This window comes from Carya illinoinensis, chromosome 5 (assembly GCF_018687715.1).
Source record: "Carya illinoinensis cultivar Pawnee chromosome 5, C.illinoinensisPawnee_v1, whole genome shotgun sequence".
Taxonomy (NCBI): domain Eukaryota; kingdom Viridiplantae; phylum Streptophyta; class Magnoliopsida; order Fagales; family Juglandaceae; genus Carya; species Carya illinoinensis.
In genome coordinates, this window is record NC_056756.1 from 45,450,511 (window position 1) to 45,468,387 (window position 17,877).

The following is a 17,877-nucleotide window of genomic DNA, read 5'->3' on the forward strand; positions in this document are numbered from 1 at the left end:
CTTCTTCTGGAGTCCAACATGAAGATAGAATCAATAAAGAAAGAGAATAGGAATTTAAAATCCTTGCTTAAATCTTCTTTTCAATTGCCCACCCTTTTAGATAGGGATGCCATGCAGATTCTTGAAGAACAAGAGCGTTTGAAGAATGAGGCAAAGTGTCTCAAATTTTTGTAATTCTTGTTTCAAGATAATAAAATAATATTTCACAAATATTCATATTTGTGTTTCTATCTTCTGGTAGATGTTCTGTGTGCTTCATTTTATTTCTTCTTTAATAATGCACACTTCTTATCAAACCTATAATATGAATCTGAAATACTAATTGTATTTAAAAGATGGTATTTCATGACTAATAACATCATCCATCTTCCCCTTGAAGCCGCAAGGGTTTCAGATTTATATTTCAAATATGTGCAGTTTCATGAGCTCTTCTGGAGCCTTAATGACATTTAAATCATATATATAAACTGCAATAATAGCTTGTTTCCATTTGCGTTTGGATTGCTTTAGATCATATAAGGATCTTTGAAACTTGATAGAATACATATTTCCAGATGTATTCATATTAGAAGTTTCAGACATTTTCTATCCTTCAAGAATTTTCATATATATGTCATAATTCAATGATCCATATAAATATGTAGTTAATCATGCATATCCAAACTCTCGGTAACTTTCAAGCTAAAAATCTCAATATGATTTCAACCACTTTAAAATCATATCAATATTGTTTCTTCGAGAAACTAACTCGTGATTTCTATATCACATTTTCATATTAAAAGTTTCAGACTTTTTATATCATGTATATAAATATCCACTGATATTTAACAAAAATCACCTCTTTAGGTGTTTGGAGTTCAAGTTCATATTTATCACATTTTACTTAGTGATATCAATTCTGCAGGAATTGAGAAACTAACTCGTGATTTATATATCACATTTTTATTTCATTTCTATAAATACCCACTGACATTCAACAAGCATCACCTCTTTAGGTGTTTGAACTATAAGTCCCGATGCATCATATTTTACTAGTGAATCAACTCTGCAAGAATTGTTTCTTTCAAATTTGGCCAATATTTTACGTCGGTATTCTTCGACGGTTCTTGATTCACTTTCATCATTACTTCTGGTAATGTCAATTGCCATCTCATATGGAAATACGTTGTCGGCAACAATTTTATTTCTATCCATAATTTCTCCATTATTCATGAAATGTAACAAGATTTCGTTATTTTCAGGTACCTGTCCCTCTTCAAGGGAAGACATTTTCATGAAAAACCTCTTCAGGAGGCACTCTTCAGGAGATTTATACTCTTTAAGAGTTTATATAGGAGAATTTTATACAGAAAAATTTGGATGAACTTTATTGCTTGTTCTGTGGGTATGGCCTCTTCAGGAGCACCAAATTATTTGTACTTTTCTCTTTTGAGATGCTCTATTTTTTGTATCAATACGTCTCACATGCCTTTAAACATGTCTTTAGACTGCTGAATTTCTTAATTGTCCTATAGGGACTTCAATCCTCGCTGGGATTTTAGCAGCTAGAATATGAGACATTTTTATCTTATTGTATCCAAAATTTAATTATCATCTGAACTTCTGGTTCACATATGATAATCAAGATAGCGTCGAATTATTTCATCTTATTTGCTTCTGGCAAATTTTTCTTTCCACTTCTGATGGTAAAACTTTATAGTAAAAGAATCTTCTGGTTTTTTTATGGATGTCCATATGAAAAGCATTCGACTTATCGTAATTGATTTTGGATGATCAAGATAACCATGAAAAGATACAAATATTTTGAATCATATCACCTTTTGATGCATCATAATATTTGATTCAATAATTTGTATAATATCATCTCAAAGAGAAAGCTTACAACTTTTCCAATACGAGCTTCTGGTCCGAAAAGATATTCATTATTACGTCTAATCTCTTAGTTTCTTTGAATTAAATGCATCATTCTTTTTACTTCAGGGAATAGAATGATATAAATTCATTATTATTCACTTCAGGGAATGATGTAGATATAGTAAGACGTGACTAATGATTCTCATCAAAAGCTCATTATTTTGATCAGTCATTAAAAGACCATATATAAATTTAAAATATATTGTGAACGTTTGCATTTCATATTGCTACTTCAGGAGCATACTCGATATTACTATTTCAGGAGCACATTCGAGATGTTCATTCAAAAATATATATTCTTTTCACAATTTCAATTATGCAACTTCAGGTACATAAATCATAATGAGCTTTTGGTACAAGTATCAATCATTTAAACTATGAGATACTCAAAAGCTATTATTGATTTAGGGCGATCCTTCAGGGATGCTCCATTTCCATTCCAAGATGAATCTTATCATCAATAATTCATAACAAGTATAAATAAATAAAACTTGTATATAAACTATGTGAATAAAAATTAATCACAGATATAATTAAAATATGAATTATAAAAATTTTAATTCATCAATACACACCTTAAATATTTCAAATAATATTTAAAAAAAACTTACTTGAAATAGAAGATTACAATCTTCAATATTATATGAACTTCGTGCACTTTATCTCTTATAAAGAGGGACCATCAGACTGTTGCCCGTAAAGATGTCTCATTTATCCATCAATGGTCAGACTCCTTGCTGTCAAAATTATGGACGCGCAAATAAATACACTTCCTTTAAGTTGATGCCATAATTGCTCATGCAGAAACTACCTACTAACAAGTCACCTCTAGAATAAGTCTAAGAAATTGTATATTGCTACTTTAATAAAGCTACGGCCACCTACTAACAAGTCATTTATAGAATAAGTCTAAGAAATTGCATGTTGTTACTTTAATAAAGCTACGGCTATTCCCTCATGCCATTTTTCATAAATTAATGTGCAAAAGTCATACTTTTTCCAACAACCCATTTTTAACTTTTATGCCAAGTTCCTTTTCTACCATATTTAATTAATGAATCTGGTCACAACTTTAAAGCTCGTGTTTGCCACTAAGTTGTGTTTGAAACAACTGGTTCTACGTTGACAAATCATGAGCAGCCACCATCATCATCATCATCACGTCTCGCTAGAAACCTGCAAAAAGTCACATGTGACAGACAAAATTACTAAGCTTTTGCATAAATATGAATTTTTCATTTGCAGCAAATATAGACTTTTCAAGAGCTGTAATATTTGACAGTGAGGCTGAGAAGTTTCTCCCCAGTCATGGCCGACAAAGAAGACCTGCTCCTTTTTATTTTATTATATATATATATATATATATGTATATTTTTTCATATGTTGCCGACAAGCCTCACGCCTCTTGACTTTTCTTTTCATCTTCAACCAAAAGGTCAAGAACTGGGAGAGCAGGGCCTTCTTTGAATTCGATCTTGTGGGCAACACCGGTTTTTTTTTTCCGGTGATGGGCAGGCCTAGCTCGTAGTTTTCTCTGTTGATGTCCATGGCCAGGATCTTTCCGTCGTCAGGAATCGCTAAGGCTGTAGCGAGGAGGGAGTAGCCGGTGTAGACACCGATCTCCATGGTGTTCTTGGCATTGATGAGCTTGAGTAGCATGTTCAAGAACTGGCCTTCATCGGCTGAGGTGGTCATGATGTTCCATGGATGCTTGGCAGTCACCTCTCTAAGCTCCTTCATCGGTTCAGGCTCTCTCGGGTAGACACTGGTCTCCAATATATACTGGTAAAGAGCATCACTCTGCAAAAGGCTCTTGTGACCAACCTCCTGGTGCCTTCCGCTGCCATGCACAGCTTCTCCCTCCAACGTAAATCTCCATGGAAGCAGCTCGTACGCACGGGTCCTTCCTCCACATCATCAACTCTTCACCGTCCAGACCAAGGTGGCGTGAGCCAGAGAGATCACAGCCGTGAACCACCGTCCATGCCTCTTCAAGACCACGCAAACCATCGGTCGCATGCACAAAGAACACCTCTGTTTCTGCTCACCAAAACAGAGAAACTTGCCCCACCATGAGCTCTACGCCGTCCTCCTCTCAACACTGTACGCTTCAGCGAGATGGAGCTTTGACCAGCCTCTGAAAACAAAGGCTTGCATCATCGGAACATGGATCTGGATTTGGGCGGAAGAGTGAGTACAAGCAGCCATCTGAATCGAAATACGGGTCTGGGTACCGGTGTCTATGCCCAGATCGGAGGCCAACACCACCACCGAGCTCTCATGGTTGAAAAATTAGGCGTTGGGTTTTTCACGCTTTTGATTCAGAGATATCGTGCTAATAACGTGTTATAAACATGAGAAAAGAGAGAGTTTCGAAGATAGAGAGAGAATGATAGAGAGCCATTCTTATTGATTCATATTCTGAACTTAAAAACACCCATATATATAGGGGTATAAAAGTCTTAATTGACGACTACGACTTGGTCAATTACGACGACTAAATGTGGTCATACAATACAACATGGTTTACAACAGAAAAGCAATTGTCATCTTTGGAAAACCTGAACGTGGTGGTGAAGGTACATTGCTTTTGCATGTACACACAACAATTAGGTTTATGTGGTTAAGCATTGATTATTACATTGGCAAGATTTGAAGGAAAATAATGGAAGGAGGAAGTCGAAAAAGTCCCTCTCATGTATCAATGCTTTTGTATGATGTTATTTTCTTTCCTTTTATTAATTAGCAATGTGGTGGACCATGGTTAAGTCGCCTTGTGTGTACACAAATAACAAGTGGTTTAGTTCTTTGCTATTGTCAAATTGGAGGATATCCGACTGCTATGTTAAACGACAAGGCAAAGCGGGGGCTTTTTGGGCTTAGATGCTGTGCTCTCCTCCATGTTGGTCTCAAAGCCCATAGTAATTGATATTTGGGAGAAAGAAAAATTTTATTTAAAGAAATTTACAGTACTCACTATTTACCTAACATAATTTAATTTAAAAAATAAATTTTAAAATTGAATCTCACAAATTAAATTATATCAAATTGAACAAAGGAGAAATGAAATACAAGAAAGAACGGTGAGCAAGAGAATCTTAGAGAGAAAATGTGTTGAATTGTATTGAATGAACTTAACTCTTTTACATGTATCTGAGGTCTACTTATACACATACAGGAAATAACTAACATAACTAACTGCTATACACCTGTAACATTGCTAATAATCTTGACTTTAATAATTATGACTTATATGATTTAATAAATTATGCCATATAAGATTCAAAATTAAAATTAAAATAATGAAAGAGAAACTAAAAATGAAATTAAAAAAACAAAAAGCACCAACTCCTATGGGTGTCTGCATTTTAACACGTGTGCATACCGAATAGTTTTTCATGAAAGTGTTGTAACCGGTCATCATCTTCTATTCGGAACTTAATCGAATCCTAAATAATTGAACATTTAGAAGAATTCGGAAACCTGTAGTGTAAAGGTGGAGAGCGTGTCTTTCTTAAATTTGAAGTTTGAATTGTACTCTTCATATTCACTAATTGATCACTGACAAAATGATGAGAATGATATTGGGGATGAATGTGCTGCCACAACAATGGATTGATAATGGATCAAAGCTAACGATTGGCTGAAAGATTAAATTGATAATGAGTTACAAATGATCTTAGTCAACCGTAGGATCAAAATATAAGGCCAAATATAGATCTAGAGTTTCAAAAAACAATATTCACAACAGACCAAAATTCAATAATAAAAAAAAAAAGGTTCATAACTAATAAAGATACTTCAAATACATAAATTTGTGGCAAAACGTAGATCAACAACAATGAGAATTTTGTGAGAAGGAAAGCTAGCAGAAGAACTATAAAAGAAATAGTTCACAGGATTGAGCCTAGAGTTAGTCAAGAACTCTAATACCATTATAAAAATATAAAATATAATAAAAATTGTAAGAGAGAATAGAGGAGGGAGAAGGATTTTGAGAGTTACATTTTTGTTATTCTCAAGTGTGATGAAATACAAAGCATTAGTTCCTATTTACAAAAAATTTGCATAAAGATATGATAGTGTAAATATCTTAATCATTAATGAAAATCAAATATCTTGATTTGATAATTATGAAAACCAAATCAGTTAATTTGATAATTAAGGGACACAATTGACCCATATCTACAACAAATCGAACTTATTAGAGTTGGTCAACAATATGAGTCCAATGCATGAGGAGTTTCATACATAGCTTCCCACAACACTTCCAACAATATTTTGGCACGTATGCCCTATCATTGATTTTTTTTAAATAAACAAGTCATTAGGTCCACTCTTCTATTCAATTTTAAATAACCTAGTTTGCTCTAGATTAGATGAAAAGTTTTTGATTGACTTAATTGTCATGGTCAATGGATTTGTCTACAAATAATGGGGGAAAATTCGGAACGATGACGGACTATGTTTCATGGTCTATAAGCTGTGAAAAGGGAACTATGACAAACTATATACAAATGTTTCATGGTCTTTATTGTCTTAGCTCAATTTTACACTCGAAAGAAACAAAGAAATGATATGTTAATTGCTAGTACATTACCAACATATCATTTTAGAAGTTGTGAAAAGGATTCAAGGATTATGATCAAGTAAGTGGACAACATTCAAAATCTCATCATGTAATGGACCACTACCCTAAATTCAGATTTCAATTTCAAGGAAAGTATCATTCTGTGGAAATATCCTGATTTAGACTGTAAGGCATCAATTGTCATGGAAGAATCCAACGGCAATTTTATTTGAGTTGATCATGAAGAGGAGGACAAGAAAGGCTTGGGTGGGACTTGCAAGTACTCAGAACTCCCTTCCAACATATCCACAACTCTACCCATTGTTGGTCGGTTTGAAGGGTCGATTTGTATGCACCACAAACCCACAATTATCATCTTCTTTGCACTTTTACGATCCTCTTCATTCATCACGAGGCCCTGCAGGCTTAGATCCTCATCTAGTTCAAGGCGCTTGTAAATCCAATGAGGAATGTGTATTTCACTAGTACGATCACCCTCGATATCTATATTCTTTCTACCTCCAACAATTTCTAAAATCATCATTCCGTAGCTATAAACATCTGACTTGTGAGAGATCCCTCCAAAATTTCTATTAAATACTTCTGGAGCTATATATCCTATAGTTCCTCTAGTGCCCAACATTGATATAATACTCTCTTCTCTTGAACATATCTTTGCAAGGCCAAAATCAGATATCTTTGGATGGTAGCTCTTGTCTAAAAGAATGTTGTGAGGTTTTATATCAAAATGCAAGATTCGTGCATTGCAACCTTTATGCAAGTACTCTAGTCCTCGAGCTATCCCAACTGCAATATTGTATAATGTTTTCCACTCCAACTGATGATCAGCCTTTGAAGGATATTCTTTGTATATAAACTTCTCAAGTGATCCATTAGGCATAAACTCATAAACGAGTGCACGATTAGAACCCTCAAAACAAAAGCCCATAAGAGTGACAATATTGACATGGGAGGTCCTACTAATGCTTGCAACCTCATTAACGAATTCCTCTCCATTTTCTCTTGATTCTTTCAAAATCTTCACCGCCACAAGACAACCATCTTGTAGCTTACCCTTGAAGACACTCCCATAGCCCCCTTGCCCTAATTTTTCTTTGAAAATGTTGGTCATTTTCTTGATATCTGAATAACTATATCTTCTTATAACAAGAGGTCCAACGCTCTTTAGAAAGTCCTCGATATTTTGATGTGATACACTTTTCTTCTTCCAAAAATAAGGAAATTTTCTCCTCAAGTAGCAGATTATAACCACAATCGTAGCCCCAATATTTCCAATAGATAAAATGACTGCATTCAAAGAATAAAGAGCATGTGCTAATTATCATGTGATGCATAATTTGATTTCTGCATAAAAAAAGAAATCACATGATTGAGAAGGTATGTTACCTAATGGTATCATCCATTTTTGTTTATTTTCCCCTGCTACAAAGGATACAACAATGTGGTATTAGTTTACAAAATGAAGATAAATGAGAGGCCATCACAACTATTTCCCTGATTTAATCTTCAACTTATCAGAATGATCACAAGCTAGTTCTTGTAAAGGAGTGGGTGATGGCATGGAATTAACCGAAATAGTAAGGGCATATGAATATAAAATAAATTTAAATGAAAAATCAATATAGTTTATTAAAAATTATCCTAGGCTTTCCAATTTTGCATATGAAAATATAATTACTTCATCCAACAATAGTTAGAATAGGCATTCATATGATCATACACGAACCATTTAGAAACAGACTCAAGACAAAATAATTTCTCTAATATTTTTTATATGGTTAATAAATATTAAATAATTTCATTATATATATGATCAATAGTAATCTCTTGAATGAAAATTACATAATTAGCTTGCCCAGTCTTCCACAATCAAAATCCTTCATACATCCTTTGTTGCCATCTTAAGCGAGCAAAGCGGCACGAGGTACAAGAGGAGAAATAAAACAAACTTGGAGGAAGCCATCAATCGATCCATATATATTAGTAAATTATTGTAATTAAAAGACTATTTATAACTAATTTTAACTGAAAATAGTCATTTCATTAAAATTAATTAATTGCAAATAAGCAGTTTTCTTGTAGATATTTCAAAATTCCCAAACCACCAGCAACAACCAACAAAAGAAGAAAATTAGGACCCAAGATTACTCTAAAATCATAACAAGGGGTTTGGATATTTCTCTATTACTCAGTTAGTGTTAATTGAAAAATTCAAAAGCATGCTGAGATACTTGTTTGCTTGCTAAATTGTCATTAACCAACTTTTTAAAAATGTGATTTTCAGATTCATAGGAAAAAAAAAAAAAAAAAAAAACATATTGATTTCTCAGCTTGCATCAGATGCCAATAGAGAGATGTAAAAGCCTCTTGAGTTTCTGTGCAAGTAGAACACAAAATTAAGGAGGAAAAAAAAAACAAACTTCTCCATTATTCGTTCAGAAATTAATGAGAAATTAGACATCTCGAATCAAGTAAAGTGTTATTATCTATCATGTGGACCACACACACAATGGAAAGTGGGAGCTAAACGAGAGCGTATGGACCTAGCCGAAACATGGAGAACGTATATATTGACCAAGGCAAAATACTCATTACTGGTGAAGTAATTTCCACTTGATGATTTTTTGGCATATCCCCCCTCTCTATTGGCATCCAGCAATTGCCTTTGAATTAAGGTCTATCGTCTAGTACCCTTCACGCATCCTTTAGGGGAGATTGTGATTACTATTAAATATTCGTGAAATAATGATTCTCATGAAACTTATACATCATTCATTCATGTCGAATTTTTATCTTTCAATTCAAAGGTTACTGTAGTTTTGCTTGGATTCTGGTCTAATTTACAGGCCTTGTGTCGTGTGATAATTATTTTAAAAACAAAATCACAGAACTCTTAAATGAATTAGAACATGTGATGTCAGTGTTGAAGAATATATATTCTTGACACCGACTCGTAAACATTAACAGCGTATTTAGTATGTCAATAGAGGATAGATTTTTGAATAAAATCTTTGATCTATATGTCTGGTTAATATGTATAAGGGTATACTTTGATCATCTAAAGAATGTTCAGGATTTTTTATTTAACGTCCCATTTGAAAACTACATTTGACAAACATCAACAAAAATTTTTATTTTTATTTTATTTTTCTTCATATCAATAAAAAATTATTTTCATTTAAATAAAATGTAAAATATTGCTAAGTAATACTTTCTAAACAGTCGAACAGAAGAAATCTTTTAGAGATAGAAAACTGACCAGAAATGCAGTGCCAAGCGTGAGGTCTATCAGGGCAGAAGCACTTGAAATGCCACTCGCTGTAATTGAATCCACACCGCCCTCCACTTTCCTGGGAACTGCTGCACTCGCTGGCCTTCCATTTCACCCGAAATCCATTTCTCAGGACCCCTTCAATTCCATCTCCATTCTCACGCTCATAAGGTTCAAGTACGGGTGCTACCACCCGAGTTGTGCACGCCTTCGATACGTTCCTTAGCTTTGGGTCGTTTTCAGGCAGGGCCAGAACCGAACTGTTTTTGTTTTCCCCATGATTACAACCAGGATATGAAAACCTTGACGTACTCTCTAGTGTCGAAGCGTTGCAACCAAAAAGCAGATTCACATGGGTTTGGAACGGTGCTAGCTCGAACCGGGCACCAGGAAGGGATATGTTTTGAGTTAAAGGAATACAACCGTTGTTTGAATTCCAAAAATCAGAGTTTGAGACTCGAAGGGTTTGGGTTTCATAGGAAATGTTGTGGATGATATAGTCGTTATTTTGGATGTTGATGGTGGGTTGGCCATGGTAGTTGCAAGAGAGCTCGAATCCAGGATACCCACAAGACCTGTTTTGCTTGTTTCGGATGTGGAATGGGAACTTGATGGGTTGCCCATCGCCGCAGGTTTCAGGCTCAGCACTGCAGACTTGGAAATAAGGATTGACTACACCTTGAGATTTTCTTGGCAGAAGAGAAGAGAGGATGAGGAATATGCATAGATTCAACATGGGAAAAATGGTGGGAAAGAGGTTTTTGGGTCTCATTTGGGGATCAAGAAAGTTTGTGGTGGTCGAGATAAGCAAAAATGCAGAAGTGGATCATGATAGGAAGATAAAGACCATCGAGGTGTCATGTGAAATAATGGATTTGCGTGGTAAGCGTTTTTCTTTTGCCTCGAAAATATGGAGTAGAAGATGGATCACCGACATCTACCAGGGCCGGCTAACGCTAAATGGTAAGGCCACACCTAGGGCTGATTACCGACAAAGTCGGAGTCGGATTTGGCCTCCTCCGACTCCGACTCTGACTTTGTCGGAGGCCAAATCCGACCTCCGACTCCGCTTAGACCCCACTTCGCTCCGACTCCGACTCCGACAAGTCGGAGTCGGAGTCGGAGTTGGGCTTTTTGTTGAGCTTTTTTATTGGGCTTTTTTCTTTGACCAAATTAACATTTCAATTTTACAATTTGCAACTCTAATCGGATTTGGGCTTCCATATCAATGTTTTTTTTTAAATATAATTTGAGATTTCTAATTTATCTAACCAAAATTAATACATTAGAAAATAAAATTAAGTAACAATTTAATGTGTATTATTTAATTAACTCACTAAAAAAATCACTAGTTAATTATTATTTTATTAATTATTACTAACTTAGAGAGTTAGTTATATATTAGAAATTTGACAACTTTTTTTTTATTGTTTTTATATCCAAGGGAATATATTTAATAATTATGTAATTATATTGTGATATTAATTTAATATATATTAACTAATAGTATACTATTATATATTAGTAATATACTAATACTAATACTATTAGTCTATTAATATATAGTAATATTTATTAACTTATTTACTATAGTCTATAACAAATAACTAGATGTAATAACTAGTTACTAATATATTTATTAACTTATTTACTAGAGTCTATAACTAATAATAACTAGATGTAATAACTAGTAACTAATAATATGTAATAACACTAGTTACACTAGTTCTAATAGATAATAACTTAAAGATATTAATTTAATATATATTAACTAATACTATACTATTATAATTTTTATATATATTATATATTAGTAATACACTAATGCTAATACTATTAAATTAGTAAATTAGTAATATTTATTAACTTATTTACTATAGTCTAATAACTAGATAGCCTAGATGTAATAACTACTAACTAGTAACTAATAATATGTAATAACACTAGTTACACTAGTACTAATAGATAATAACTTAATGAAATTAATTTAATATATATTAACTAATAGTATACTATTATAATTTATATATATTAACTAATACTATACTATTATATATATAATATATATTAGTAATACACTAATACTAATACTAATACTATTAGTCTATTAATATAGTAAATTAGTAATAATTATTAACTTATTTACTATAGTCCAGTAACTAGTAACTAATAATATGTGATAACACTAGTTACACTAGTAGTCTAGTACTAATAGATAATAACTTAAAGATATTAATTTAATATATATATAACTAATAGTATACTATTATATATATTAGTAATTTACTATATACTAATAGTCTAATACTATTAGTATATAGTAAATTATTAATATTTATTAACTTATTTACTATAAGTTTATAACTAATAACTAGTGTGAATTACTAGTATATTATTGAATTTAACTAATGATGTTAATATATAAGATATAGTTATATAAAATCTATATAATCAATTTTAATTTTTATACATTAGTATTAAATGCTATTATAAATTTATTACTTATATATTAGTGTTATATGTTATATTATACATTAGTATTATAATGTTACATGTTATTAAGCATTTTAGTATTTATACATTAATATTACTTGTTATTATATTTATATTTATATGATTAATATATAGAAAAACACATATATTATTTATAAAATATATACATTAGCGGAGTCGGAGTCGGAGTCGGTGGGAAGTCGGAGGCAGAGTCGGAGTCGGAGTATCGGAGTCGGATCGGAGCGGAGTCGGAGTCGGATCCGCCTGGACTCCGACTCCGACTCCGACTTCCCACTGGAAAAATCCTCCGACTCCGACTCCGACTTGTCGGAGCTGGAGCGGAGTCGGAGCGGAGCAGGAGCAGAGTCTGAGTCGGAGTCGGATTTTTGGATTTTTACTCAGCCCTAGCCACACCATTGGCTAAGAGAATTGTTACTGGATTATATATACGTAAAAAATAATTTTAATTAATATAAAATAAATTTAAATATTGATTATTTTATTTACATAAATTTTTACAAATAATTATTTTTTTATTATATAATAATAAAATAATATGAGATAAATTTAACTGTAACTATTTCATTCATATCAAATCTCTACATTAAATTATTCATTTATTCATTATATAGAAATAAAATAATATTAATCTAAAAAAATATTTAATTTAGATTTTTTTGATTTATTTAATTTTATCATAAATTTAATTTTAATTAAAAAATATTTAACTTTTTAATTATTTAATAAAATAATTATTAATTATTAATTCAATATATGGGTATGAAGAAAGAGAGACTTACATAAATTAATAAAATAAATATTTAACCTTTATATAGTATATAGCAAATTTGATCATTTCTACCTTTGGGTAATTCAATATAGGCGATTTTGATGTCTAATATCTAAAAAGTCGCTTTAACTATGCATTTGCGTCTTCCGGTGTGAATTGTCATGGATTTAGAATTTCTTCGCTCAACCCGTGCGGCCTTAGGAGGCTTGCTCTCCCACAAAACTCCTAAGTAAGCCTTCTAAAGGACTCAAGACAATAGAGAACAAACTAGAGAGAGAAGATAGAGAGAGATGCTCTAGAGAACTTGTTTCTCTTATTGCTTGGTGATTTACACAAATGAGAGCCCATCTATTTATAGGGAACTCTTGGTACAAAGAATGGTTAGGATTGTGACACTTGTCATCAATCCAAGGGTAAAGAACTTTCTAGATTCCTACTCTAGAATTATCTATAACGCCCTTTCTAGAACACTACTCTAAATTGTCTATAACGCCCCTTCTAGATGACTCTACACAATTCCACAAGATTACAAAGGACTAGGAGGCATCTAGAAGGTTAGGAAATTCTCTAGAAAAATCTAGGTGGTGACATTCTCCCCCACCAAGCTTCGCGACGTCCTCGACGCGGTGTCTTCATGGAACCTTCGGATTTGATCTTCAAATTGCCACAACAACTCCTTTGGTTCCCAAGTTGGAACAACACTGGTGCCCCATATGGTGCCTTTGAGGGTTGGATGAATCCGGCATCAAGTAGCTCCTTTAGTTGCCTCCTTGGTTCTTCAAACTCTGGAGGTGTCATGCGATAAGGTGCTTTGGCCGGTGGCTTGGCGCCAGGTTCCAACTCAATCTGATTGTCCACCTCTCTCCTAGGTGGTAGTTGCTTGGGCAACTTTGGGGGCATGACATCCTCATGGTCCCTAAGGATTTTTTTGGATCTCCTTAGGTGGAGGGGAGGAACTCTTCACTTCATCCTCCTCCATGGAGGCCAAGTAAGACATCTCTCCCTTCTTCCATCCTTTCTTGAATTGCATGGCGGATAGAAGTTGGGTGGTGTTTGGCTTGGACACGGTGGGTATCATGCATGGACCGCCCTCCAAGATACACACCGAGTTGTAGTGGGGAAGAGACACTACATTGAACTGTCTCAAGAATTCTATCCCCAATACGATGTTGAAGTCATCCATGGGAGCGACAGAGAAATTCACCGTGCCTCTCCAAGTGCCAAGTTGTAGCTCCACCCCGTGAGCTACGCCATCAAGGGGTTTGGCTTCAGAATTCACAGTCTTCAGCCATCCTTGACCCTTCTTAAGAGGAATTCCTAGCCGTGTGGCCTCTTCCTTCTTAATGAAGTTATGAGAAGCTCCTGAGTCGACCATGGCGTAACTCTTCTTCCCATTAACGAGCACCTCTATAAACATCAAAGACCTATCCTTAGTGGTTGTCTTTGTGCTTGCCTTTAGGGAGTTGAGAAGTTGTAGACACCCCAGGTGCGACTTCTCTTGAACTTCATTCTCCTCCAACATAGCGTTGAGGGCCTTCCTCTTGGGACAATCTCTAGTCCAGTGTGGGCCGTTACAAAGGAAACAAGCATCCTTTGGCTTCTTGTCCTTGGAGTAGTCCTTCTTGCCCTCCTTTGATGTTGAAGGCTTGTCACCTCGGTCTTTATACTGTGGAGGCTTGAACCCCTTCGCTCCCCCACCCTTAGTGTGATTATCCTTCGAAGACTTGGATTTTGAAGAGTTGTCACTCTTATGATACTCAAATTCTTCTAAGGTTTCCGCCACGGTCAGGGTGGTGGAGATGTCGTTGACTCCACGACGCTTGAGTTCTTGAGCCACCCAAGATTTGAGGCCGTCGATGAAGTTGAAGAGGAGATCTTCTTCACTCATGTTTGTAATTTGAAGCATGAGGGCAGAAAATTCTTCAAAATAGTTGCGGATAGAAGAAGTGTGCTTCAACTCCTTCATTCTCTTCCGCGCATGAATAGCCACATTCTCGGGATAGAATTGCCTCTTGAGTTCTCGCTTGAACTCTTCCCAAGAATCAATGGAGCAAGTACCCTTCTCTATCTCACTATGCTTACGACGCCACCAAGTACCAGCAAGATTAGTAAGATAGAGGGAAGCAGTACGTACCTTGACACGCTCGTCTTGCATGTTCAAAGCTTCAAAGTAGCGCTCCATGTGCCACATGTAGTTGTCAAGTTCTTTGGCATCCCGCTTGCCATCGAACTCTTTTGGTTTGGGGGTATCCACCCTTGGTGTCGCCATCATCCCAGCTCCGACGACGCCCCCATTGGCCACTGCACGCTTGCATATAGCCCAATCCGCCTTGGTCTCCTCCAGACCGACGCGGTATTCCTCCATTTGTCCTTGGAGTTTTGTTAGCTCCCCCAAGACCCGGTCTTGGAAAGCAACGTTCTCAACACGTTGTGCCTCGATGGTAGGGTGGATGGTGCTCAGAATGGACTCCTTGAGCGATTCGGATTGTCCCTCCAATCCTATCTCCTCCAAACCTTGCTCCACGATGTCAAGTCGGTCCCTGACATCCGCTACCGCCACCTCCATCCTGGTCACCGTGTTGTCGAGGGTGCTCACCTCCCTGTGAGACTGATCTCATTCTTCGATCTTGGCCAATATCTTGGCCATGGCCCTCTCGATCCCATCGAGACGAGACTCCATAGATGAGCTTGAGTCCTTCGACCTCTTGCTCTTTCTTGTCTCCTGGACCTCCATGGTGATCTCACTTGGATCTGCCATCCCAACCTGGATAACTCTGATACCAACTGTCACGGACTAAGAATTTCTTCGCTCGACCCGTGCGGCCTTAGGAGGCTTTCTCTCCCACAAAGCTCCTAAGTAAGCCTTCTAAAGGACTCAAGACAATAGAGAACAAACTAGAGAGAGAAGATAGAGAGAGATGCTCTAGAGAACTTGTTTCTCTTATTGCTTGGTGATTTACACAAATGAGAGCCCCTCTATTTATAGGGAACTCTTGGTACAAAGAATGGTTAGGATTGTGACACTTGTCATCAATCCAAGGGTAAAGAACTTTCTAGATTCCTACTCTAGAATTGTCTATAACGCCCTTTCTAGATGACTCTACACAATTCCACAAGATTACAAAGGACTAGGAGGCATCTAGAAGGTTAGGAAATTCTCTAGAAAAATCTAGGTGGTGACAGAATGCTCTAAGGACCCACCATTCAGCCTTTTCACCGCCACCACATTTCCATCATCTAGCACCGTCTTCTACGCTGTCCCGAACCCACCTTTCCCCAACATCTCCGCTGAGGCACGAAGCAGTTCCTCCAGCTCGAACCGTTTCACACCCTCGAAGAACACCATTCGACCCCTGTCGAACCCGTTCTTTGTCGGATACGGGCTCGATGAGTAAACGATCTTCTCGCTCTCTAGGAGCTTCGACCTCTTGCCCTCCCGCATTTTGGTCGCATAGCTTCGCCAAAAGTAGCAGTAGAGGATGAGAGAGACTACAACCAGGACAAACACATCGCCGAGGATTATGGCGATTAAAGCCACCATACTTAATTTGGAGGTTTCAGAGTGGTGAATACTAGCCGATCTGGTCGGTGTGGCGCTTGAAGGGAGTGAACTCGGCGATGATACCACTACAGTGGTGGGGTTAGTACCCAGCATTAACGGCGAGGCTATGGCTCCGTTGGATCCGGGTATCTTCAGGTTGGTCGTGACGCTCTTGCAGTTTTGCAATGGTGACCCACAGAGAGCGTGGTTTTGAGAAAAAACTGATTCTGGGAAACCCGAGAAGGATTTGGGTACTTCACCGGAGAGGTGATTACCTGAAAGTCTTGCAGATTAGGGAGGCTCAGACCGGAAATGGAACCTGAAAACTGGTTCTCCTCGAGCCGGAAAGTGAGAAGGTGAGTCAAACCGTTGACCTCCAACGGAACGTCGCCGGACAAGTTATTGTATGACAAATCGAGGCGGTAAAGCCGGAAAAGTGACAGAACAGACTGCGGAAAAGCGACGGAACGGACTGCAGGAAGAGATTGCATTACCCATAAACACGTTGATTTGGTGAGATTTCAAAATCGACATCAATGGATACTTGGATATAGATACAATTGGCTCGCATCTACAGGAAATGAACTCATTGGAGTTGCCCAGAAAAGTTGCATAGAGGTAAAATAATGTAAATATCTTCTTCATAATAAAAATTAAATCTCTTGATTTGATAAATATAAAAACCAAATCAGTTGATTTGATAATTAAAGGTAGCACTGAAAATAGACACAATTGGTCCCATAACTATGGCAAATCGAACTCAATGGAGTTGATCAACAAAACTAGTACAATGCACAAGGAATTTTATATAGAGCTTCCCACCAACACTTTTTTTTTTTTTTTTGAAAGGAACACTTGTATTCAAAAACACCCGATTACAAAAGAGAAGCAATGCATAAAGGAACATCTTCAATGTCAATAAGGACATCGTTGATGTGTAAAGCATCTCTAGCTAAGCAATGAGCCAAGCCATTACAGTTTCTAGGAACATAATCAATTGTAAACGAGTCAAAACTCAGTAGCAGCTGTTTGATATCAGTAATAATCAAACCAGAATGCTGCCAGCTGTCTTTGTTGCCTTTGATGTCATTCACTACATTCATAGCATCCCCTTCAAGATTGATCTATTTAAGGCCAATGTCTAGTGCCAGTTTGACAGAATGTAGAGCTCCAATAGCCTCAGCCAAGTAGGGGTCAGGAAATAAAGATATGCACATTCTCATACAAGCAATCACCCTTCCTTCCCAATCCCGAATCAAAGTCCCAACACCCACTTT

At 36.1% G+C, this 17,877-nt stretch overlaps 2 protein-coding genes and 1 pseudogene across 3 annotated transcripts; all 3 read right to left on the minus strand.

Annotated features, from left to right (window-relative positions):
• Window positions 1–2,457: 2,457 nt before the first annotated feature.
• LOC122310397 lies at window positions 2,458–4,122 on the minus strand (annotated as a pseudogene).
• A 2,304-nt stretch (window positions 4,123–6,426) lies between these two features.
• On the minus strand, window positions 6,427–10,667 carry LOC122310630 (LEAF RUST 10 DISEASE-RESISTANCE LOCUS RECEPTOR-LIKE PROTEIN KINASE-like 2.1). Of its 2 annotated transcripts, none has more exons than XM_043124708.1 (3): window positions 9,765–10,667; window positions 7,892–7,924; window positions 6,427–7,792 (listed from the first exon to the last, which is right to left on the minus strand). In XM_043124708.1, exons 1-3 carry the CDS (start codon window positions 10,546–10,548, stop codon window positions 6,723–6,725), a joined length of 1,887 nt encoding a protein of 628 aa, XP_042980642.1. In that variant the 5' UTR covers window positions 10,549–10,667; the 3' UTR covers window positions 6,427–6,722. The 2 variants fall into 2 exon arrangements, with proteins under 2 accessions (XP_042980642.1, XP_042980641.1); XM_043124707.1 differs by having other exon boundaries at window positions 7,892–7,927.
• A 5,642-nt stretch (window positions 10,668–16,309) lies between these two features.
• On the minus strand, window positions 16,310–17,091 carry LOC122310398 (probable leucine-rich repeat receptor-like protein kinase At1g68400). The gene is made up of 2 exons (XM_043124293.1): window positions 16,920–17,091; window positions 16,310–16,875 (listed from the first exon to the last, which is right to left on the minus strand). The coding sequence occupies exons 1-2, from the start codon at window positions 17,089–17,091 to the stop codon at window positions 16,310–16,312; spliced, it is 738 nt and encodes a 245-aa protein (XP_042980227.1).
• Between the last annotated feature and the right edge of the window lie 786 nt (window positions 17,092–17,877).

What these genes read in the sequence shown, in the direction of transcription:
- LOC122310630 (XM_043124707.1), bottom strand. Translation starts at nt 10,548, where the DNA reads ATGAGACCCAAAAACCTCTTTCCCACCATTTTTCCCATGTTGAATCTA. An exon ending in CGCTTGGCACTGCATTTCTG is followed by an intron (nt 7,928 to 9,764) that starts GTCAGTTTTCTA and finishes TATCCTTTGTAG; the next exon opens with CAGGGGAAAATAAACAAAAA. An exon ending in AAAATGGATGATACCATTAG is followed by an intron (nt 7,793 to 7,891) that starts GTAACATACCTT and finishes CTTTGAATGCAG; the next exon opens with TCATTTTATCTATTGGAAAT.
- LOC122310398 (XM_043124293.1), bottom strand. Translation starts at nt 17,091, where the DNA reads ATGCAATCTCTTCCTGCAGTCCGTTCCGTCGCTTTTCCGCAGTCTGTT. An exon ending in CGAGGAGAACCAGTTTTCAG is followed by an intron (nt 16,876 to 16,919) that starts GTTCCATTTCCG and finishes CAAGACTTTCAG; the next exon opens with GTAATCACCTCTCCGGTGAA.